We start from the raw sequence: 24,423 nt of genomic DNA, 5'->3' as shown, positions 1-24,423 counted from the left end.
ATTTCAAACTTTTTTAACAAATCAAAAACTGAACAATTGGGCGTGCAAAATTATTCAGCCCCTTTACTTTCAGTGCAGCAAACTCTCTCCAGAAGTTCAGTGATGATCTCTGAATGATCCAATGTTGACCTAAATGACTAATGATGATAAATACAATCCACCTGTGTGTAATCAAGTCTCCATATAAATGCACCTGCACTGTGATAGTCTCAGAGGTCCGTTAAAAGCATAGAGAGCATCATGAAGAACAAGGAACACACCAGGCAGGTCCGAGATACTGTTGTGAAGAAGTTTAAAGCCGGATTTGGATACAAAAAGATTTCCCAAGCTTTAAACATCCCAAGGAGCGATAATATTGAAATGGAAGGAGTATCAGACCACTGCAAATCTACCAAGACCTTTAGTGCCTTGCTTGCAAACAGGATGCATGTTTTGGAATATTTGTATTCCGTACAGGATTTCTTCTTTTCACTCTGTCAATTAGGTTAGTATTGTGGAGTAACTACAATGTTGTTGATCTCTCCTCAGTTTTCTCTTATCACAACCATTTTAAACTTGCAAAGGTTTTAAAGTCACCATTGGCCTAATGGTGAAATCCCTTAGCGGATTCTGTCCTCTCTGGCAACTGAGTTAGGAATGACGCATGGGCGCATTGTCATGCTGAAACAAGAAAGGCCTTCCCCAAACTGTTGCCACAAAGTTGGAAGCACAGAATCGTCTAGAATGTCATTGTATGCTGTTGCGTTAAGATTTCTCTACTGGAACTAAGGGGCTTAGCCCAAACCATTAAAAACAGCCCCAGACCATTAATCCTCCTCTACCAAATTTACAGTTGGCACTATGCATTGGGGCAGGTAGCGTTCTCCTGGCATCCGCCAAACCCAGATTAGTCCCTCAGACTACCAGTTGGTGAAGCGTGATTCATCACTCCAGAGAACGCGTTTCCACCCCTCCATAGTCTAATGGCGGGAAGTTATACACCACTCCAGCTGATGCTTGGCATTGCGTATGGTGATCCTCGGCCATGGAAACCTATTTCAAGAAGCCTTGCTTCTATAGGCAGTTTGGAACTCTGTAGTGTGTGTTGCAACCTAGGACAGACTATTTTTTACACGCTTCAGCACTCAGCAGTCCTGTTCTGTGAGCTTGTGTCCTACCACTTCACGGTTGAGCCTTTGTTGCTCATAGATGTTTCCACTTCACAATAGCAGCACTTACGGTTGACCATGGCAGCTCTAGCAGCGCAGAAATCTGATTAACTGACTTGTTGGAGAGGTGGCATCCTATGACGAAAGTCATTGCGCTCTTCAGTATGGGCCATTCTACTGCCAATGTTTGTCTATGAAGATTGCATGGTGGTGTGCTCAATTTTATACACCTGTAAGCAATGGGTGTGGCTGAAACAGCCAAATCCACAAATTTGAAGGGTTGTCCACATACTTTTGGCCATGTAGTGTACCTTAAAAGTTAAAGCTGAGAGTCTGCACTTTAACCTCAGTCATTTCAAATCCCAAAAATGTGTCACTGTCCCAATACTTTTGGAGCTCACTGTATGGCAATGATGCCTCATTTTGAGTAATAAAATGTGAATACGACTTTGTAACAATGTTTCATTTCAGAATATGGATTATAACACGTTGCTTCCTAAACCTGCTGCCTGCTCAAAATGCTTTATCAACAGAGCAGCTTCGCACCTAAATTGTGCATTATAATGCCAGTAGTATGCATAGCCCATGAGGCATTAAAATGTACCTATTATGAAGAGGATATTCATAGAAATGTCAAGATAAGTGTACTGCTAGCCATAAAGTAGTGGTCATCCTTTTTTTCCAAACAGACATCTTTATTGGATAGTTTTATTTAACTATTTTTCAAATCTCTTCATGAAAACAAACAAAAAACAGAAGGAAGGTGTCTATTACAGCTAACAAGAATCTGATTTCACTTCCTTCCAATCTCAGTTCAGGCATCAGCTGAATCCAACAGTTCACAATTTGGTAGAAAACCGTGCAAACAGTGTAGAAAACATTGAGACTTTCAACAGCATCAAACTCAGCACCTGCAACGTTATTTTGCCTTCTTTTCACTGTGGTAAATTATGATGAATATCAAAGTTATGTTCTTCTTGGCTCAAGTGTGAAATACTGCTTAATAATAGATGTCTCGATTCACCTTATGTTTCCTACCACAAATAGCTGCAGTCTATGACATCTAGAAACAGGATTATGTAAGAATTGTCGTAAGTCACATTATACAAGAGAATTGACAAAGCATATTGTTGACAACCTAAACATTCTCCTCTCCGTCTCCTATCACACTTAAATGCTGAAACACACACACGCACACAAATTATTTGGTTTACAGATTCTACATCCAACACTGAAAATACATTTAGAATTTCTTAAATACAATTGTCACTACTTTGTATATTTTCTTTGTGATAAAATCTATAGACTTTCTTTTAAAAATACCAGTCAAATGGAATCACAAAAACAGCATATCAAATATGATCTCTGTGGATGAGGAGGTATTCCCTCGCAGGCAGGTAGTAGACAGACACATAGGGACGGTTTCCCGGACAGTTTCATCTTAATTCTGGACTATAAAGCTTCTCTATTAACCAAGCTTCTTAGTCCAGGACAAAGCTTCATCTGTGTCCGGGAAACCGCCATGTGCTGCCTCAGGAACACTTCTCATAAAAACAATGACATGTCTTAATTCTTGCAAGGCTTCCGGCCCAGACGGCATCCCTAGACGCGTCCTTAGATCATGCGCAGACCAGCTGACATACTCAATCTCTCCCTATCCCAGTCTGCTGTCGCCACTTGCTTCAAGATGTCCACCATTGTTCCTGTAGCCAAGAAAGCAAAGGTAACTGAACTAAAATGACTATTGCCCCGTAGCACTCACTTCTGTCATCATGAAGTGCTTTGAGAGGATAGCTAAGGATCACATCACCTCCACCCTACCTGACAACCTAGACCCATTTACATTTGCTTACCGCCCCAATAGATCCACAGACAATGCAATCGCCATCGCACTGCTCTGTCCCATCATGACAATAGGAATACCTATGTAAGAATGCTGTTCATTGACTATAGCTCAGCATTCAACTCCATAATACCCTCCAAGCTCATCATTAAGCTTGAGACCCTGGGCCTGAACACCGCCCTGTGCAACTGGGTCCTGGACTTCCTGACGGGGCAACCCCAGGTGGTGAAGGTAAGAAACAACACCTCTATTTTGTTGATCCTCAATACTGGGGCCCCACAAGGTTGCGTGCTCAGCCCACTCCTGTACTCCCTATTCACCCATGACTGCGTGGCCACACACGCCTCCAACTCAATCATCAAGTTTGCATCAGGCATAACAGTAGTAGGCTTGATTACCAACAATGACGAGACAGCCTACAGGGAGGTGGTGAGGGCCCTGGGAGATTGGTGCCAGGAAAAATAACCTCTCCCTCCACGTCAACAAAACAAAGAAGCTGATTGTGTACTTCAGGAAACAGCAGAGGCAGCACAAGCCTATCCACATCAATGGAACCGCAGTGGAGAAGGTGGAAGCTTCAAGTTCCTCGGCGTACACATCACTGACAAACTGAAATGGTCCACCCACACAGACAGTGTGATGAAGGCGCAACAGCGCCTCTACAACCTCAGGAGGCTGAAGAAATTTGTCTTGGCCCCTAAAACCCTCACAAACTTTTACAGATGCACAATTGTGAGCATCCTGTCGGGCTGTATCCCCGCCTGGTACGGCAACTGCCCCGCCAGCAACCGCAGGGCTCTGCAGAGGGTAGTGCTGTCTGCCCAAAGCATCACCAGGGGCAAACTACCTGCCCTCCAGGACACCTACAGCACCTCAATATCACAGGAAGGCCAAAAAGATAATCAAGGACATCAACCATCTGAGCCACGGCCTGTTCACCCCGCTATCATCCAGAAGGCGAGGTCAGGTGCATCAAAGCAGCTGGGACAGGGAGACTGAAAAACAGCTTCAAGCTCAAGGCCATTAGACTGTTAAACTAGCCAGCTTCCACCCGGTTACTCAACCCTGCACCTTAGAGGCTGCTACCCTATATACATAGACTTGGAATCACTAGCCACTTTAATATTGGAACACTAGTCACTTTAATAATGTTTACATACTGCTTTACTCATCTCATATGTATTAACTGTATTCTATTCTACTGTATTTTAGTCAATCTAATATTTATATATTTCTTAATTACATTACTTTACTTTTAGATTTGTGTGTATTGTTGTCATGAGACATTAAGGGTTAAATAAACATCATGAACATCATGAATGGAGGTAATTCTTTCAATCTCTTTACTTAGACATGGCTTTGAGTAAAGCCAGTGTGCAGATGACTCAACAATATACACGTCAGCTACTACAACGACTGAAATGACTGCAACACTTAAAGAGCTGCAGTTGGTTTGAGAATGGGTGGCAAGGGATAAGTTAGTCCTACATATTTCAAAAACTAAAAGCATTGTATTTGGGACAAATCATTCACCAAGTCCTAAACCTCAACTACATCTCGTAATGAATAATGTGAAAATTGAGCAATTTGAGGTGACTAAACTGCTTGGAGTAACCCTGGATGGTAAACTGTCATGGTCAAACCATACTGACACAACAGTAGCTAAGACGGGGAGAAGTCTGTCTATCATAAAGTGCTGGGCAGCTTTATTAACAGCACTATCAACAAGGCAGGTCCTACAGGCTCTAGTCTTGTCGCACCTGGACTACTGTTCAGTCGTGTGGTCAGGTGCCACAAAGAGGGACTTAGGAAAATTGCAATTGGCTCAGAACAGGGCAGCACGGCTGGCCCTTGAATGTACACAGAGAGCTAACATTAAATATATGCATGTCAATCTCTTCAGGCTCAGAGTGGAGAAGAGGATGACTATTCCACATCAGGTAACGGATGTAGGCTTGCGTGTGATGCAAGCAGTAGAATCAGATTTAAAAAGATAGAAATACACCTTATGGAATTAGCGGGGACTGTGAAGCAACACCCACATAGGCACAGACACATACACACTATACACACACGTACACATGGATTTTGTGTTGTAGATATGTGGTAGTGGAGTAGGGGCCTGAGGGCACACACTTAGTGTTGTGAAACCTGTTATAAATGTATTCTATTTTTTTTTTAATGTATAACTGCCTTCATTTTTCCAGACCCCAGGAAGAGTAGCTGCTTAATGGGGATCCATAATAAATGCAAATACAAATGACTGTGCTATTGTACCCAGGGGTGACACAACATGGGAATAACACACGTAAGAAACAAACAACTTCCTTTAGCTTCAGTCCCGTCATGCTTGACAAAACACAATCTAATCGCGTCCAGAGAAAATTCTCTGTGATGTACAGAATACAACAAAGGAGAACAAGATGAAAAGGTTTCCATTATGTATTGGGAATGATTGATCTTTGTTACTCTCCTACCCCAATCATGGGTGACCCAATCTTCAAATCCTTTTGAAATTATTTGCGCAAAGGTTTGACCCAGAATCGTTGTAAAGTTTAAATGATTTCAACGGGCGAGTCCAGCTCCATCAACCCCAAAGTCTTGTGCATGCATGCCGTTTAGTAACACACAAGCCTACAATCTGGCAGCCCAATAGAGAGCAATAGTAATGTCGTCTTTTTGTAGGCACTAATAACTCCGCCATGGCTCGTTGGTCAAAGCCTATGGGGAAGTTAATGTTTTTTTTTCATAAACGGAAAAAAATAATTCTGTGGTAAACAGGGGTTCTTATACGTTTTGTTCTATGAGATCATCTTCATCAGCTCACGTCACTTTTTGTGAATTTTGAAGCATTTATATAATCAAAACCAGCACATAAAGGCTTCATAATTCATAGGCGTAAATATTGTGAAAGGCTTATCAGAGCAGACAAACTGGACTACTCGTCTGGGCTCTTTTCCGAGCTCGTTTCCATGGCGACGGCCTCGTAGCAGCGGTCCGCCGCCGCGTGATCTGGCGAGCGGTTCATGGGAAGCTCATAACCTTTCATCGCAGAGCTCACGCGCTTGCGATTGTGAGCGCCTGGCTGGTAGAGCTGCATGGCAGGCCGGTCCTGTATGGAGAGAAAGAGGCAGAAACACAGGAGAGAGATCTCGGTTACAATAACAGCACAAACTCACTGTTAACACAAAATGGGTGCTAAACTATACTATATTTTACTGGACACAGATTGACAAGTCCTGGACTAAAAAGCAATCTCAATGGAGATTCTACATTGCGCTTTCTTTTAATTCCAGAGGCCATATCCTCAAAGCATCTCAGAGTAGAAAATTGGTCTTGAGTCAGTGGTTCCTGCGCCACATTCACAAGCTTTGGGGTTGTAAGAATGTTTTGATGTTTCTATTCAGCACATTTATTGAATATGAAATACAGAAATATCTCATTTACATAAGTATTCAACACCTCTGATACAATACTTTGTAGAATCACCGTTGGCAGCGTTTATAGCTGTGAGTGTTTCTGGGTAAGTCTCTAAGAGCTTTCTACATCTGGATAGTGTTAGAATCACCTTTGGCAGCGTTTATAGCTGTGAGTGTTTCTGGGTAAGTCTCTAAGAGCTTTCTACACCTGGATAGTGTTAGAATCACCTTTGGCAGTGTTTATAGCCGTGAGTGTTTCTGGGTAAGTCTCTAAGAGCTTTCTACATCTGGATAGTGTTAGAATCACCTTTGGCAGCGTTTATAGCTGTGAGTGTTTCTGGGTAAGTCTCTAAGAGCTTTCTACACCTGGATAGTGTTAGAATCACCTTTGGCAGTGTTTATAGCCGTGAGTGTTTCTGGGTAAGTCTCTAAGAGCTTTCTACATCTGGATAGTGTTAGAATCTCCTTTGGCAGCGTTTATAGCTGTGAGTGTTTCTGGGTAAGTCTCTAAGAGCTTTCTACATCTGAATAGTGTTAGAAACACCTTTGGCAGCGTTTATAGCTGTGAGTGTTTCTGGTTAAGTCTCTAAGAGCTTTCTACATCTGGATAGTGTTAGAATCACCTTTGGCAGTGTTTATAGCTGTGAGTGTTTCTGGTTAAGTCTCTAAGAGCTTTCTACACCTGGATAGTGTTAGAATCACCTTTGGCAGTGTTTATAGCTGTGAGTGTTCCTGGTTAAGTCTCTAAGAGCTTTCTACACCTGGATAGTGTTAGAATCACCTTTGGCAGCGTTTATAGCTGTGAGTGTTTCTGGGTAAGTCTCTAAGAGCTTTCCAGATCTGGATAGTGTTAGAAACACCTTTGGCAGTGTTTATAGCTGTGAGTGTTCCTGGTTAAGTCTCTAAGAGCTTTCTACACCTGGATAGTGTTAGAATCACCTTTGGCAGCGTTTATAGCTGTGAGTGTTTCTGGTTAAGTCTCTAAGAGCTTTCCAGATCTGGATAGTGTTAGAAACACCTTTGGCAGCGTTTATAGCTGTGAGTGTTTCTGGTTAAGTCTCTAAGAGCTTTCTACATCTCGATTGTGCAACATTTGCCTATTATTATTCTCCAAATTCTTCAAGCTCTGTCAAATTGGTTGTTGATCATTGCTAGACAACCATTTTCAGGTCTTGCCATAGATTTTCAAGTAGATTCAAGTCAAAACTGTTACTCGGCCACTCAGGAACATTCACTGTCCACTTGATAAGCAACTCTAGTGTAGATTTGGCTTTGTGTTTTAGGTTATTGTCCTGCTGAAAGGTGGAATTCATCTCCCAGTGTCTCATGGAAAGTAGACTGAACCATGATTTCCTATAGGATTTCGTCTGTGCTTAGCTCCATTCCATTTCTCTTTTATCCTGAAAAACTCCCCAGTCCTTAACGATTACAAGCATACCCATAACATGATGCAGCCAACACTATGCTTGAAAATATGGAGAGTGGTACTCAGAAATGTATTGTATTGGATTTGCCCCCAAACATAACACTTTGTATTCAGGACAGAAAGTAAATAGCTTTCCCACATGTCTTGCAGTACTTCAGTGCCTTATTGCAAACAGGATGTTTTGGAATATTTTTGTTCTGTACAGGCTTCCGTCTTTTCATTCTGTCAATTAGGTTAGTATTGTGGAGTAACTACAATGTTGTTGATCCATCCAAATGTTTCTCCTATCACAGCCATTAAACCTTGGAAACAGTTTTAATGTCACCATTGGCCTCATGGTGAAATCGCTGAGTGGTTAGGAAGGATGGCTATAATCTTTGTAGTGACTGGGTGTATTGATACACCATCCAAAGTGTAATTAATAACTTCACCATGTTCAAAGGGATGTTCAGTGTCTTTATTTTTTATTTTTTTTACCCATCGACCAATAGGTGCCCTACTTTGCAGGGCATTGGAAAACCTCCCTGGTCTTTGTGGTTGAATCTGTGTTTGAATTTCACTTCTCAATTGAGTGATCTTTGCAGATTATTACATGTACAGAGATGAGGTAGTCATGCAAAAATAATGTTAAACGCTGTTATTGCACACATAGTGAGTCCAACGTATTATGTGAGTCGTTAAGCACATTTTTACATTTCAACTTATTTAGGCTTGCCATAACAAAGGGGTTGAATACTTATTGACTCAAGACATTTCATCTTTCCATTTATTTGAGAGAAAAATATTTAAAAACACAATTCCACTTTGGCATTATGGGGTATTGTGTGTAATCTATTTCAAATTCAGGCTGTAACACAACAAAATGTGTAAAAATACATGGGGTGTGAATACTGTCTGAAGGCACTGCATAACCACATAGACAGATAAATAGTCACAGATTTTTCATTTTTGATTATTCAATTTCCCCACATCATTCCTCACATCACATCAAGTTATCCCTTTGGAGCGCAATAACACATTGTAAAAAAATAGGCCTAAATTGGCCATGCCTATAAGTTGAGCAATTTAAAGGCATCTAGGGCCTATGTTAATTAACTTTGATTATGTTTAATGAAAATTATAGACCCTTGAAAAGTTTTATGTAACATTATCAGCAAGTGATTTGATGCCAACTGTACTGAAAGGGGACAAAAATAAAATGCAACCTGTCTCGGAGTTTACCGTAAGAGGCCATTGTTTTTTTGTGCTAGTTCTGTATAGTACAATATATTTATTTTAATCTTTGAGAATGGAACTGTCTACACTGAGTGTACAAAACATTAAGAACACCGGCTCTTTCCATGACAAACTAACGAGGTGAATCCAGGTGAAATATATGATCCCTTATTGATGTCACTTGATAAATCCACTTCAATCAGTGTAGATGAAGGGGAGGAAACAGGTTAAAGAAGGATTTTTAAGCATTGAGACAATTGAGAAATGGATTGTGTATGGGTGCCATTCAGAGGGTGTAAGGGTGCCATTCAGAGGGTGAATGGGCAAGAGTTACAGGGTATGGTAGTAGGTGCCAGGGGCACCGGTTTGTGTCAAGAACTGCAACGCTGCTGGGTTTTACACGCTCAACAGTTTTCCGTGTGTATCAAGAATGGTCCACCACCCAAAGGATCTCCAGCCAACTTGACACAACTGTGGGAAGCATTGGAGTCAACATGGGCCACCATCGCTGTGGACTGCTTTGGACTCCTTGTAGAGTCCATGCCCCGCTAAATTGAGGTTGTTCTGGGGGCAAAATGGGGGGTTCAACTCAATATTAGGAAGGTGTTTTTAATGTTTTGTACACTCAATGTATATTCATTTATCTTTATGTCATTGAAAATGGAGCCTCCAAAAGATGCGGTGGGATGCCTTCACTTATTTCAGTAGTAAAGCCGGGTAGTGTACCTGGGTAAAAGAAAAAAAAAATCTCCTAATTTCAACATTTCCATAAAGAGCACACGTTCAACTTAATAAAAACATGTTTTACCATCTCAAGAAAAATACTATAGCAAGTGTTTATTAAGGACCAAATAAAGTAACAGGGTTGATTGTAACAGGGTTCATGATTTAATCTTAAATCAGCCATAAATCCCCTTGTGACAGGGGTAATGGAAGCTTGTTGTGTGCAACAGGGAGGGGCAATTGACTAAATGCAAGCTTCACAAATCAATTGAAATTTGTTAAAACATTTGTAGCCTGTCTTCCGATGTATGGGTAACAGGGGTGATGTGTTTTGTTCGTCCCACTCAGATTTCCACCACAAAACACTAGAAAATGGCCAAAAAGAGTAGAACCAGCTCACCTGCTTTTACACTATGATTCGACAATTATCTGTTCAATGTTTCTATGGAATTTTTAAAAAATGTTTAAAGGAATAGTTTGGCCATATTAAAACAACAGTTCAGTTCACATAAAAGGGTTGACCTTAAAACGAGGGACATTTTGGGGTTAAGCGGGTTACAATGTTCCTAGAAGTAACAGGATGCACAGAGGGAAAGGTCAAAATTCAGAATTTTGGCACTTTAGCAAGTCTTCATTCATATTAAAAATCAGATTTACTGAATTTTCCATGTGGTTTTTATTAAAAGTAACTTAATTTAATATAATTGGCTTTTTAAAGTTCAAATTGGTGCACAATTTCTACTTAAAATGTCAAAGGGACGCAAAACACACTTTTTTTGTGGTACGATCTAACAATAGAAAGGCTACTAGTAAGACTAGTAACCTCACTCACTATAAAAAAACTAGGTGTACTAGCAGATTTTCAAATATGCCACCTATGTAGAAAGGACCAAAGGGTAGAAGAGTAGCTATACATCTATACTTTGGTGCACCATCCCACTACCTTGTGTGCCCCTCCTCATCCCCAATGTAGAAAGGCTAGCTGACTATACCTTGTTTGGCAGAGCCCCTCGTATCTGGTGTGGCCCCTCTGACTGGGACGTCCTTCTGTCCTGATAGGCTAACACGGACTGAGAGACACAGGCCTGGATCAATGGGGGTTACATACAAATATGTCCTATGTCAAGGTATTTATACATGTGAGTTTGTATGTATGTGTGTTATTATGTGTAGTGCACATGTACTGCAATTCTCACTGTTTTTAACACAATGTATGATGACTGTACCTTTGATCATCTTTAGCTTGTAAATCTTTCATCTCGTGGACAATAAAGTTATATTGAAATATACATGTCTCCACTTCCCTGCAACAGTATAGCACTGTCTGTTTGCACAGCTGATGAAACACAGACTAGGTTGTACAAGCAGTGTGACAAGCAGCTGGAAATGTGTGAGGTAGGGTTGTACCGTAAAAAAACAGAATATATCACAACGACATAAAACAACCTTTACTTGAAAATATTTTAAAATCGGTATAACGACTGGATGAAATCCTCAAAGAATTCCAAAGGACTCAAACCTTGCAACAATACTTGTTATATTGTACTTTCAAGAATAATTACACAATAATAAAGGTGTAACCTACTTATATTATCATTGTTCTTTAAATAAAAATCAACCACAAAACAACAACCTACCTCTCTTGCTCACCTTGTCGCTCACCTTGTTCCGGACGCGGTCCTTCCTGCTACCGCCAATGTCCTCTCTGACCTCCTTGCCCACCTTGTCGCACGTGTCGTAGGAGTAGGAGCTGTGGTACTGGCCATCTTTCTTTGCCCGGTCCTGGCAGTAGCCTTTACCCCACTTGGTATCCTCCTTGCACCGCATGGACTTGTCGAACTCGTAGTGGTGGCGCTGTCGTTTCCTCTCCTCGTCTCTTCCTCTGTGGTCTTTGTCTCTCTGCCTGCGGCCGTGCTCCCTCTGCTCCTTATCGCTCTCCATCTGACCCCTAGTGGCAGGAAAGGGAAGCACAGTTAGACTGGTTATGACTAGGGCTGTGACGGTCATTACATTTTGTCAGCTGGTTATTGTCATGCAAAAGCCTGAACTTAGCTGAATGAAATTGTAACGGCAGATCTCCTCTTCGTCTGAAGAAGAGTAAGGATCGGACCAAGATGCAGCGTGGTAAGTGTTCATGATGATTACTTTAATAAATAAACTGAACACTATGAAAAAACAAAACAATAAACGTGAACATGAAATGAAACCAAAACAGTACTGTGTGGCGACAAACACTGACACGGAAACAAACACCCACAAACCAACAGTGAAACCCAGGCTACCTAAGTGTGATTCTCAATCAGAGACAACTAACGACACCTGCCTCTGATTGAGAACCATACTAGGCCGAAACAGAAACCAAACAGACTGCCCACCCCAACTCACGCCCTGACCATACAAAATAAAGACAAAACAAAGGAAATACAGGTCAGAATGTGACAGAAATAGAAAGGAGATTTTTCCCATTCCGGAGAAAGTGTGCATATGTTGTGGCTATGTTGAGTGTAAAAGTGGTCCTATACATTACATTTAGAGTTAGTTGGCAACTTTAGTTGTGAATGATACTTACCTTAGAATGTCATAGAAATAAAAAAACATATGGGGTGCATGATGCGACTACAGGATATTGATGATTTGAGAAAGTCGCAGAAAAAGCTTGCTCTCTGTTCCTCGCCTCAGGCTGCACAACTGTTCTCTCATCAAGTGATCATATTTTCACCCATTAGACTATTCTCAATTGAATCTGGTCTTTACTAATATGTCAAATTAGTCTCAATTTTAGAATGGCCCATTGAGCAGGGACAGGGGGGAAAACACGGCATCCACACTCCAATAGCGAAAAGTGGCCAAGTGTTTTCCCCCCTGTCCGTTTTTCAGTTACGCCGGATAGGCTACTTGGTTAATTGGGTTTTGTAGGGGAGCTAGGCGTAATATGAGCAGCTGAGAAATAAATACAAGAACCCTTATTTCACTCCACATATCAACCACTGTTGGAGGATCATTCACTCGCTACACAACGGGCGATTTTCTGGATGCCACAGGCTCAAACTCTATTCCTGCAGCTACCCAATGCTTCATTTGGGAAACCAAATGAAATCTGTCGGTAACAATGATAGTAACATGTTTTCACAACAACACATATTTCACTGAACTGTTGTCATCCCCTCTGCACGCTTGAGAAAGGAATAAACGAGAGGAGCAGATGGAAACGACTGGTGGTGAGATATTTTGTAGCTAAAAGGTAACGTTAATATGTCAGCCTATTAATTATGAAAAAAAAAAAAATCCCTATTACTAGGCTATTCAAAATCATATACAAATTTACCACAACTGTATGACCCCCTGCACAATCAATGAACCAACAACATCGCCTAGGGGTATACATTCTCTCCTAGACTCCTGGATATACATTTTGGAGTGTAGCATGAGGTAACCCAGACCATCCAGTTTGCATAATAATACAATGTGTTTAATTTTGGAGTAGGCCTAAAGGCTAATTATGTACCAAAGACACATTAAATCAGTTTAGTTGTATGTTCTTCTGCCATGCGTAATATGCAGTAGGCTATGTATTGTATAAAAGCACAATCATTATTTTCATTCAGGGTTTTTTCCCCGAGCTTGGCCTCTTATGCATATGAATAAGCTCTAATACGCATGTGGTTGTTTTGAATTAATCATCACCTTTAGGCTTTGAAACAACATCCGCAACACCTTTAGGCTTTGTTAGGCTTTGAAACAACATCCGCAATGACCGACCATGTTTTTCACTCAGTTTCAACCTGCTGTTGAACTTCTTTCTTCAAATGTATCATCACAGTGGGGTGAGTTTTGAAAGCATGACATTGTTTTGATGATAAGTGTTATGTGATTTTCAATTTCATTTGCATTGATGTCAGAGTGTTTAAAGGGACAATAGACCCCTGAGTACCAGGCCATTAGCCACCTAATGTTCGTTAGGGTACTACCAACACATGACCTGAGTGCATAAAGGGAGATTACCGTGACTCAACAGTCACTGTATAATTTTACTGCGGTCATGACTCATGACTGCCAGTGTGGCGTTAATAAGAACACTGCAACAGTCCTAGATATGACACTGGAGGGGTGTGGTATCAGCTTATGACCAGGCCTTGGCTAGAAACATTGGTTTTGTCACAAAGCTGTAAAGGCTCCAGGTTGGTCAAAGCCAAATGTGGCATCCACTGTGATAAGGATAGAAAACTCACAGTATAGAAGAAATCTCGTCCTTTACCACTAGCTAACTTCAATTTGGGTTTCTCATAACTGAGAAAAACAAAGCATCAGAGACTGATATAAAACAAAAATATCATGAATAGTGCATTAAAAGCTCCTTACGGGTCCTTGATTTCCTTTGACTTCATGTGTCCACTGGGTTTGTCCCACTTGGCCCTCTCTGTGTCCCCACTGTCTCCTTTGTCCTTGAGCCTGTCAGAGTCCACATCATCGTCCCAGTCACTCTTCTTCAGGAGCTGAGGCAAGCCCAAAACACACTTAGTACCCAACAACTACCAACAGTTATTAACAAAACAGTCACTAACTATAAAATCTGGTCACAGCCTTAACTCTGGGTACCGAAATTACTGTCTATCTGACTAATAGTTACGACTAACAAAATCCAGCTCACAAAGAGCTTCCTAAAAGCTTTCATTTGGTGAATGTGCATATACCACTCAAAACGGGACACGTTCCTGAAAACTAGGTGGATGTCGTGCGCCACTAGAGACCCATTTGAACATATATTTTTTTATTTTGATCTAAATGTGTTTTTTTTGGCAGAAATGCCTTCTGGAACATGTGGACTTTCATATGCCTTAATAAAAAACATGCATGCCATCTGTAAATACAAATAAAATTGTTAAATCACGAGCCAAGTCGGTTTAGCCACAGAAAAAGTTGGCAACCTTCCAGCTAGCCATGATTGGCTGAGATAATGAGTGTGTTGGACATGCCAAGAGAGGAGTTCAGATTGGTCTGCCATGTAGCACGCTTCTGTCTATAACATGAGCTGGTCAGTATGGGTAAATATTCCTTTCTAAGATGTCTTTTTTGAAAGATATCACATAATATAACTACATAAATGTTGCTCTCCACTTTCTGAAGGACCGAGTTTTGAAATCAGTGGAATTAGAGTATGATAGCTAAGGAGATGAGGAAATTCTGGCGTTTGTTTGCAAATATGCAGACTGAGTCAAAAAGAGAACACTGAGAAGGCTGTTGTATAAAACACCTTTCTCCGGATTACATCTTCAAACAATTTATTAAAATATATATTTTTTTTTGTACACTGCTCAAAAAAATAAAGGGAACACTTAAACAACACAATGTAACTCCAAGTCAATCACACTTCTGTGAAATCAAACTGTCCACTTAGGAAGCAACACTGATTGACAATAAATTTCACATGCTGTTGTGCAAATGGAAGACACAACAGGTGGAAATTATAGGTAATTAGCAAGACAGCCCCAATAAAGGAGTGGTTCTGCAGGTGATCACCACAGACCACTTCTCAGTTCCTATGCTTCCTGGCTGATGATTTGGTCACTTTTGAATGCTGGCGGTGCTTTCACACTAGTGGTAGCATGAGACGGAGTCTACAACCCACACAAGTGGCTCAGGTAGTGCAGCTCATCCAGGATGGCACATCAATGCGAGCTGTGGCAAGAATGTTTGCTGTGTCTGTCAGCGTAGTGTCCAGAGCATGGAGGCGCTACCAGGATACAGGCCAGTACATCAGGAGACGTGGAGGAGCCCGTAGGAGGGCAACAACCCAGCAGCAGGACCGCTAGCTCAGCCTTTGTGCAAGGAGGAGCAGGAGGAGCACTGCCAGAGCCCTGCAAAATGACCTCCAGCATGCCACAAATGTGCATGTATCTGCTCAAACGGTCAGAAACAGACTCCATGAGGGTGCTATGAGGGCCCGACGTCCACAGGTGGGGGTTGTGCTTACAGCCCAACACCGTGCAGGATGTTTGGCATTTGAGAGAACACCAAGATTGGCAAATACGCCACTAGCGCCCTGTGCTCTTCACAGATGAAAGCAGGTTCACACTGAGCACATGTGACAGACGCGACAGTCTGGAGACGCCGTGGAGAACGTTCTGCTGCCTGCAACATCCTCCAGCATGACCGGTTTGGCGGTGGGTCAGTCATGGTGTGGGGTTGCATTTCTTTGGGGGGCCGCACAGGCCTCCATGTGCTCGCCAGAGGTAGCCTGACTGCCATTAGGTACCGAGATGAGATCCTCAGACCCCTTGTGAGACCATATGCTGGTGCGGTTGGCCCTGGGTTCCTCCTAATGCAAGACAATGCTAGACCTCATGTGGCTGGAGTGTGTCAGCAGTTCCTGCAAGAGGAAGGCATTGATGCTATGGACTGGCCTGCCCGTTCCCCAGACCTGAATCCAATTGAGCACATCTGGGACATCATGTCTCGCTCCATCCACCAACGCCACGTTGCACCACAGACTGTCCAGGAGTTGGCGGATGCTTTAGTCCAGGTCTGGGAGGAGATCCCTCAGGAGACCATCCGCCACCTCATCAGGAGCATGCCCAGGCATTGTAGGGAGGTCATACAGGCACGTGGAGGCCACACACACTACTGAGCCTCATTTTAACCTGTTTTAAGGACATTACATCAAAGTTGGATCAGCCTGTAGTGTGGTTTTCCACTTTAATTTTGAGTGTGACTCCAAATCCAGACCTCCATGGGTTGATAAATTTGATTTCCATTGATAATTTTTGTGTGATTTTGTTGTCAGCACATTCAACTATGTAAAGAAAAAAGTATTTAATAAGAATATTTCATTCATTCAGATCTACGATGTGTTATTTTAGTGTTCCCTTTATTTTTTTGAGCAGTGTATATATATATTTTTCTATATACCCTTTTCTCCCCAATTTCATGGTATCCAATTGCCTTAGACCACTACGCCACTCGATAGACGCAGCTGGTAAATTCGCTCTGGCTATCTACTCCGATTTCAGAACACTCACGTCTGAGTGTGCCAGAGCGCAGAATAACTGACGATTTGTGAACACTCAACACCTGTTGAATATGGCCGGTGTCAGCAAATGTTGGCAAAAAAAACCTTATTTAAATTGTTGCCAACAGCACAGTTGCAGTAACTAACTCTCCGGATAACATAAAAAAGCCTAACCAGCTCTGCTAGAGTTAGAGTGAAAAGCTCTGAATATATGAACGGACAATCTGGCAATGCTCTTAGTTTACGAATACCCAGAGCGCACTCTGAGCACACTCTGGCACCCCAGATTAAATTTACGACACACCCGGTAGGATAAACCAACCTTCAGTCTTGAAATCTTTAGTTGTTTAGTATATGGCCTCACATGTGAATCCTTAAAGTGATGGGTGGGGCTAAAGGTTAGAGGGTGTGAACGATGCTAAATGGGTGTAGACAAAGTTGAGCTCTCCACTAGGTGTACCAAAACATTCAAGGGCCATTTTCTCAAAAGGGAGGTTACAAGTTTATCAACTTTCATAGCAGAATTACGTTAACCATTGTTCCTCAACTGTAGTGTATGATATATCATTTTCTAGCTCTGTGTCTCTACTTTTATCCAATGTAAAAAACACAATATAAAATGTTAGTACATAAGACAGAATCGAATGGGTCGGTCACAAATGTTCTTTGGTTTTAACTTTGTGTCAACAAAACCAGTGACCACCTTGATCTTGATCTCCTTCTCCGATAGTTTCTTCTGTTTATCTGCCTCCTTGCGTTTGCGTCTCTCCTCCTCCCTCCGTTTCCTCTTCTCCTCCTCCCTCTGCCGTTTCTTCTCCAGCTCCCTGCGTCGACGCTCCTCTCTCTTCTCCTCTCTTATCCTCTACAGAGAAATTACATCTTATTTTGAGAGTTGATCTACATCTGGATAGGAGTCCACAAAGGGCAACAGTAATGCATTATTTCTCACTGTTACATTACTCTTACGTGCTTCTCAAGTTTCTTATTCTTGATGTACTCCAGAAGAGGTGTTGTTCTTTTGGCTGAAATTCAATCAGATATAATGTAAAGTCAGATTGATTGATTGCCTGACTTATTGGTTGATAGACAGACAGACTGACTGACTGACTGATCCAATACCTATGAGTTTCTTTGTCTTGGCCTCTATCTCTCCCAGCAGGGTTTCGGGGTTAGCCATGGACTTCTCCTCATCACAGGAGTAGTTCTCCAGAAACCGCCGGTACTCTGGGTCTGCAAGGGGGAGAAGGGTAAGGATGAGTCAAGAAGAGGGAGGATGTCAAATCAGTCACTTTGTTACAAAAGGATGTAGTGGTAAAGAAAAATGTGGGTAAAGATTGAGTTTAAAAGCTCAAGATGACAGGCGGTAACGTTATTGGGTGGGGCCACGCTAATGGTGATTGACATAATAGCTGCGTATCTCTATTCACAAAATAGAAAAGTATAGAAAAGTATGTTACGGTTATCCTTCACTGTATCCCAATTTGCCCAAGATAAAAATACAGATATTTCTGCGCATTTTTACATAGCTGAGTGCCAACTCCACTGTGCTCAGTGCTGCGCTGCCGCTCCCCGCTCCTTGATCATATTGTAAAAAAACTGTTTGAACTATTGCATTCCCTCAGTAGGCTATTAACAAGGTTGAGGAGTAAAGGATTACATGTAATCTGTTACATGTAAGGGATTACAAAAAACTAACAGTAATCTGTTACATTACCAGCAAAAAGATAGTAATCAGATTACACACACTTTTGAAAAACTATATTTTAAAAAACAATTATTAATTTAACCTTTATTTAACTTGGCAAGTCAGTTAAGAACTTAAGAACAAACTCTTATTTGATTTACTTTGAGGATTACTTTTAAATTCAGAAAGGATGTTTGCGAGAAAAAAAAACATATTTGACACTTCTCTGTTTTCTCAATGACATTCAAATCAGCATTGAAAAAAGACGCAAGTTCAAGTTTGTTCCACCTGAGCAAGTTTGACCACAAGTCAGAGACCACTTTGATGACACACCAAATGAGTTTGATGGATCGCTGGAAAAGAGCAGGAATGTGCTTTTGTAGACTACAGTTCAAGCTATGTCTTCCAATGGTGCGACTGCTGTTGGCATCCAAAGATTATCCAACTTGAATAAACGCTTGGAGGTAAGGATGACAGTAGTAGTGTAGTCTACGGCGATACGGATATCACTTATTATTGATATCTACATAGGGCATTGATGTGAATCACACTGCTGCTCTCTCATTTAGCTATTTGCACCTTACAGATTGTGGTTGTTCTGGATGGCTGTTCCCAAATCTAAATGTGTATTTGAACCCAATAATGGTTGAATTCAAGAACTTTACCCTGCCTATCAATCATTGTTTTTTAAACTAGAGGACAGCCAGTGAAAAATGCACTCTTGCAACAGCTGCATAGTGCGGATCCCAGCCTATGGAATAAAAGTGGGGCTTTTATTGCTCAATCTAATTCATGCTGATAAAATAAAAAAATCCATAGGCCTAATGGACACATGCTCAAACTCGCACACTTGTAATAGACTTACAGGGGCAATCTGTAGTTGCTACATCCATTTTTGGATTTAAAAATTATATATATTACACATACACATCCATTGATTCTTGAAGAATAGAACGTAGAAATGCCTCATGAGCTTAGTTCAACTGTCACACTCCACGAGAACCCAACATATAAGCTTATCCAGTGTTTGTAAAACATGGTAAATGTAAACAAACACTGTATAGCCTCATAACAAGGTTAAAACAATAATTTTGATATCATGAGGTATGGTTACATTTCTCCACACCCATCCCTCAGCTTTTCACCAAAACAGAGGCGGGGCACCCCATTTGGTTATTGTTTCATATATTGATTCGGCCTTTAAACAGCTGCATATTATCAAAATATCAACGTTTCACCACCAACAAATAGGTAAACAATAGGCCTATAGCAAATGCCGCATATGGCATTCCTTTTTCACATGTAAATAGCACTTTCAGTAGTGCTCAAACCTGCCATTCCATGAGCGCAGCATTTATTTTTCAACTCGAATCAATGAGCCCAATCAGTCCTCCATGACAACAAAATCATAAACAACAGAGCACGGCTGGTTAATAAGTCCTTAGTTGAAATGACTGGAATTCTGGTAGACTTTGGTTTTTAATGTAAATATCTCATTTAATCGTATTATTATCTGTAGTAGAAAGCGATGGGTTCGAAGAAGCCGACACAACCAACCCATAAAGTACAATTTAACATCCATATACAGCCAGCTTTGAAAACTTTAACATTTATTTATTCTGCAATGTTGTTGTTCAATTGGTAACATACATTTTTGTCTTCTTCTGCCTCTTGATGGGAAAGTAATCTAAAAGTAACTGAATGTAATCTGATTACGTTACTGAGTTTGGGTAATCTAAAAGTTAGGTTACTGATGACAGTTTTGGACAGGTAACTTGTAACTGATTACATATAGAAAGTAACCTACCCAACCCTGGCTATTAAGCATAAGCGCAATTTCCAACAAACTACAAAAATAAAATAAAATTCCAACTTTGCATTACATGCCCCAGTAAGCATAAGCTTGATGTCATGTTCCTTTTGCAGGGGGGAAGTAGGCTACATGTAGCTATTTACATGTTTTACACAGAATAGGCATAAATTCTTGACATGTTCGTACAAACTTTGTTGTCAGTGTTACAAACGTAAGCTTGATACAAACAGGCAGTCTAGCGAATTCATGCTCCTTTTAGCTGCTAAGATACATGCAGCTATTTACTCTTGCCACTATACAGCAGCATACACTGAATGTACAAAGCATTAAGAACACCTTACCCACCCAGCCTACTACCATACCCTGTTCAAAGGCACTTAACTCTTTTGTCTTGCCCATTTACCCTCTGACGGCGTTAGACAACCCCCCTGGTGGAAAGCGGTACCAGCGCCTCCGTATTCCACCCACTCTCGGTGGCGAGGATGCGGAACTCAATGGCGAAGTCAGCCACTGGTCTGAACCCTTGACGGATGTTGAACAGTCGGCTGGCCGCTTCTTGTCCACTGACTGGGTGGTCGATGACTCTTCGCAGTGAAGGCTAATATGGACCTGCAGAATGGTGGCTGCTGTTCCCACGTCAGGGCCTTGCCCGAGAGTAGAGAGATTATGTAAGGTGAGGAATCCCTTGTGTCCTCCTGGGTGGCCATCATATCGCTCAGGGGGCTGGGATCTTGGGTTCCCAGTGCAGTGTTTCTGAAGGAACTATGGAGACACCTGTAGCCCTGTGTGATGAGACTTGGGCATTGGCTCCTCCTGTGTTGGGGTTGGACTGTGGTTGGAGGGAGCCGGTAAGTGCCCGGAGGGTTTCTGATATCTGGAAGAGTTGTTCTTGCTGCCTCCCCAGCAGTGCTCCTTGGTGGGTTACAACATTCTTGATCTGGGTGATCTCTGCTGGGTCCATGTTATTGGCTGAAGCTTGCTGTGACATGGTGAGGTTGGACCCAGGTGCAGAGAAGAGACCAGACGGGGAATCAGTGGTTAACTTCTTGGATATAGGGGGCGCTATTTTAATTTTTGGATGAAAAACGTTCCCGTTTTAAACAAGATATTTTGTCACGAAAAGATGCTCGACTATGCATATAATTGACAGCTTTGGAAAGGAAACACTCTGACGTTTCCAAAACTGCAAAGATATTGTCTGTGAGTGCCACAGAACTGATGTTATAGGCGAAACCCAGATACAAATCCAATCAGGAAGTGCCACATTTTTTTAAACTGCCTCATGCCAATGACTCCTTATATGGCTGTGAAGGAGCTAGGAGTCAGCTTACGTTTTCCCCAAGGTGTCTACAGCATTGTGACGTATTTGTAGGCATATCATTGGAAGATTGACCATAAGAGACTACATCTACCAGGTGGTCGCTTGGTGTCATCCGTTGCAATTATTGCGTAATCTCCAGCTGCAGTATTTTTCCGTTTGCTTCTGATGAGAAGCCAACTGCCACCACTGATAGATTATCAAATAGATATGTGAAAAACACCTTGAGGATTGATTCTAAACAACGTTTGCCATGTTTCTGTCGATATTATGGAGCTAATTTGGAAAAAAGTTTGGCGTTGTAATGACTGAATTTTCTGGGGGTTTTCTTAGCCAAACGTGATGAACAAAACGGAGCGATTTCTCCTACACAAATAATATTTTTGGAAAAACTGAACATTTGCTATCTAACTGAGAGTCTCCTCATTGAAAACATCCAAAGTTCTTCAAAGGTAAATTATTTTATTTGAATGCTTTTCTTGTTTTTGTGAAAATGTGTTGAGTTATTCACAATTTTGAATGAACAAAATGGTTTTATATGTAAGATGGCTAAATAAAGAGCAAAATTTTTTATTATTATTATTTGTGCCCTGGTCAAATAAGAGCTCTTTGTCACTTCTCACGAGCCGGGTTGTGACAAAAACTCACACTAATTTTTATGTTTAATAAATGTATTGTATAGTGTGCAGGCTTACGATGATGGCAAAAAAACAACATTTGAGAGTGCGCTGACCCTGATGCTAGAGGGAGTACGTAGCTGGAGGTTGAGTGTTTGAAGGGGTAAGGGTCTATAAAAAGTTTGTCAACCAGTGTTGCAGAGGAAGGTGTGCTACATACCCAGAGCAGACGGGAAATACCAGGGCTCGCCAGTACAAGGGAGACCCTGACGAGCTGTGCAGTTACCTCCCGGCTACCCAGCCACAGTCTGTCACTACCTGCAACCCTCCACTGGGACAACCGTCAGCACCAGATTCAAGCCTTCGTGGACTCCGGGCCGCAGATAATTGCATTAATCAAGACTTCGCCAGAGAATTACCAATCCCCTTCGTGAAATGTCCCATCCCTCTGCAGATTCAAGCCCTCCTAGGGTACCCCTGGCTAGTGCTACATAACCCACTACTCTCCTGTTCCACGGGACACATACTAGATTGGGGTAAGAACTGTCCCACCAGAGCCTCACCACGTCCCCCTGCATCCAGTGAAGACCAAGATTACTCTGCTCTCCCTCCCGAATACTTCAACCTCCAGAAGGCCTTCAGTAAGAGGCAAGTCACCACCCTCCCTCCTCATCGTCCATACGACTGCGCCGTAGAACGCCTACCCAGCTCCACCCCTCCCTGGGGCCGTCTTTACTCCCTCTCAATCCCTGAAGCTGCAGTCATGGACAATTACATCCGGGAGTTGCTGGAAGGCAGGTTTTATTGGCTCCTCAACACCCAATTCTTCACCAAACTGGACATCGCAACACTTACATTCTGGTGAGAATCAGAGAGGGAGATGAATGGAAAACTGTCTTTATTACCCCTAGTGGCCACTATGAGTATTTAGTCATGCCATTCGGATTATCAAACTCACCGGCAGACTACCAAGCATTGGTTAATGACACTCATAGGGATATGTTTAATCGGTTCTTCTTTGTTTACCTCGATGACATCCTGATCTTCTCCAAGACCCTTCTGGAACAGTTCGTCGGATGGTATTGGAAAGCCTTCTGCTCCCTGTTGGGGGCGTTGGTGAGTCTCTCCTCGGAGTTCCACCCACAGTCAAATGGGCAAACCGAGTGGGCCAACCAGGAGCTGGAGAAGTTCCTCCACTGTTTCGTCTTCACCCAGGCCAGCAACTGGAGCAAGTTCCTCGTCTGGGCGGAGTATGCTCACAACACAGTACCGAGCTGGACTGTCGTCATTTGTGACGGTTTAGGTGAACAAGAGCCCGGAGCGGGGTTCCATCAGGCGAGGCATTCATTTGACGATGTCGCCGCACCTGGATCAGAGTGCGATCTTCCTAGCTCATCTGCCCAACACCAACACCAGGAAAACCGGCACCAAAGGCCTCTTCGGCTCCTCCGTTCGGGTCAACGAGTGTGGTTGTCCACCCATGATCTTCCCTTCAGGGTGCACCCATGGAAGCTCGCTCTACGCTACATAGGACCATTCAAGATCCTGAGTCGCTTCAACCCGGTCACCTATCGTCCCCAGCTTCCCAGGTCTATGAGGGTCTGTCCATCCTTCCATGTCTCCCATCTCAAGCTGGAAGGAACAGTCCCTTCTCTTCCCCCACACCTGCCCCTCCGCCCCCTCGACTTATCGATGGTAGCCCGGTCTACACTGTCCGGTGTCTGTTTGAGGCTCATCGGATCCGAGGCACCCTGCAGTACCTGGTGGATTGGGAGGGCTACGGCCCCGAGAAGCGGCGTGGGTGCCTGCCCGAGACATCCTGGATCCGAGACTCGTTCCGGACTTCAACCAACTGCCTGGTGGTCGCCCTGGCTCCGCAGCTGGGGCCGCTTCTAGAAGGGGGGTACTGTCATGGTTCCACTTGTCACCAGAGGGTGGCAGAAACTGTCCTAGAGACATTAACGACACTCAGGTGTGTCCCATTTACTCGTTATGATTTCCCTGTTAAAAGAGGTGTGTTTTCTGTTGTTCTTTGCTGAAGCTTGAATTGTGTTCCATGTGTGTTTGTCTCCTGAGTGAGTTTTCGAGACTTAGTGTTTGTTGGTTTCCCAGTGTTACTGTGATCCTTCTGTTACTCTTTCTCAGGAAGGTATTGTTTGTCCTTAACCACTGATTCCTCATCTGGTCTCTTCTCTGCACCGGATTCCAACC

The 24,423-nt window shown here is 42.4% G+C and overlaps 1 protein-coding gene across 3 annotated transcripts in view; it reads right to left on the bottom strand.

The window, feature by feature from the left end:
* Positions 1 to 5,172: 5,172 nt before the first annotated feature.
* upf3a (UPF3A regulator of nonsense mediated mRNA decay) overlaps positions 5,173 to 24,423 on the bottom strand; it is a 29,659-nt gene continuing 10,408 nt past the window's right edge. Inside the window, exons 5-11 of one of the 3 annotated variants that reach the window (XM_021578643.2) lie at positions 17,900 to 18,010; positions 17,747 to 17,802; positions 17,484 to 17,642; positions 14,134 to 14,267; positions 11,437 to 11,722; positions 10,767 to 10,844; positions 5,173 to 6,103 (exon numbers count right to left, since the gene is read on the bottom strand). In XM_021578643.2, the coding sequence (XP_021434318.2) occupies positions 5,930 to 6,103; positions 10,767 to 10,844; positions 11,437 to 11,722; positions 14,134 to 14,267; positions 17,484 to 17,642; positions 17,747 to 17,802; positions 17,900 to 18,010 (998 nt within the window). In that variant the 3' untranslated portion in view covers positions 5,173 to 5,929. Of the gene's footprint in view, positions 6,104 to 10,766; positions 10,845 to 11,411; positions 11,723 to 14,133; positions 14,268 to 17,483; positions 17,643 to 17,746; positions 17,803 to 17,899; positions 18,011 to 24,423 lie in introns of all 3 variants that reach the window. The other 2 variants (XM_021578645.2, XM_021578642.2) reach the window with 2 other exon arrangements.

This window comes from Oncorhynchus mykiss, chromosome 22 (assembly GCF_013265735.2).
Source record: "Oncorhynchus mykiss isolate Arlee chromosome 22, USDA_OmykA_1.1, whole genome shotgun sequence".
Lineage (NCBI taxonomy): Eukaryota > Metazoa > Chordata > Actinopteri > Salmoniformes > Salmonidae > Oncorhynchus > Oncorhynchus mykiss.
This window is presented reverse-complemented; position numbering and strand designations above follow the sequence as displayed.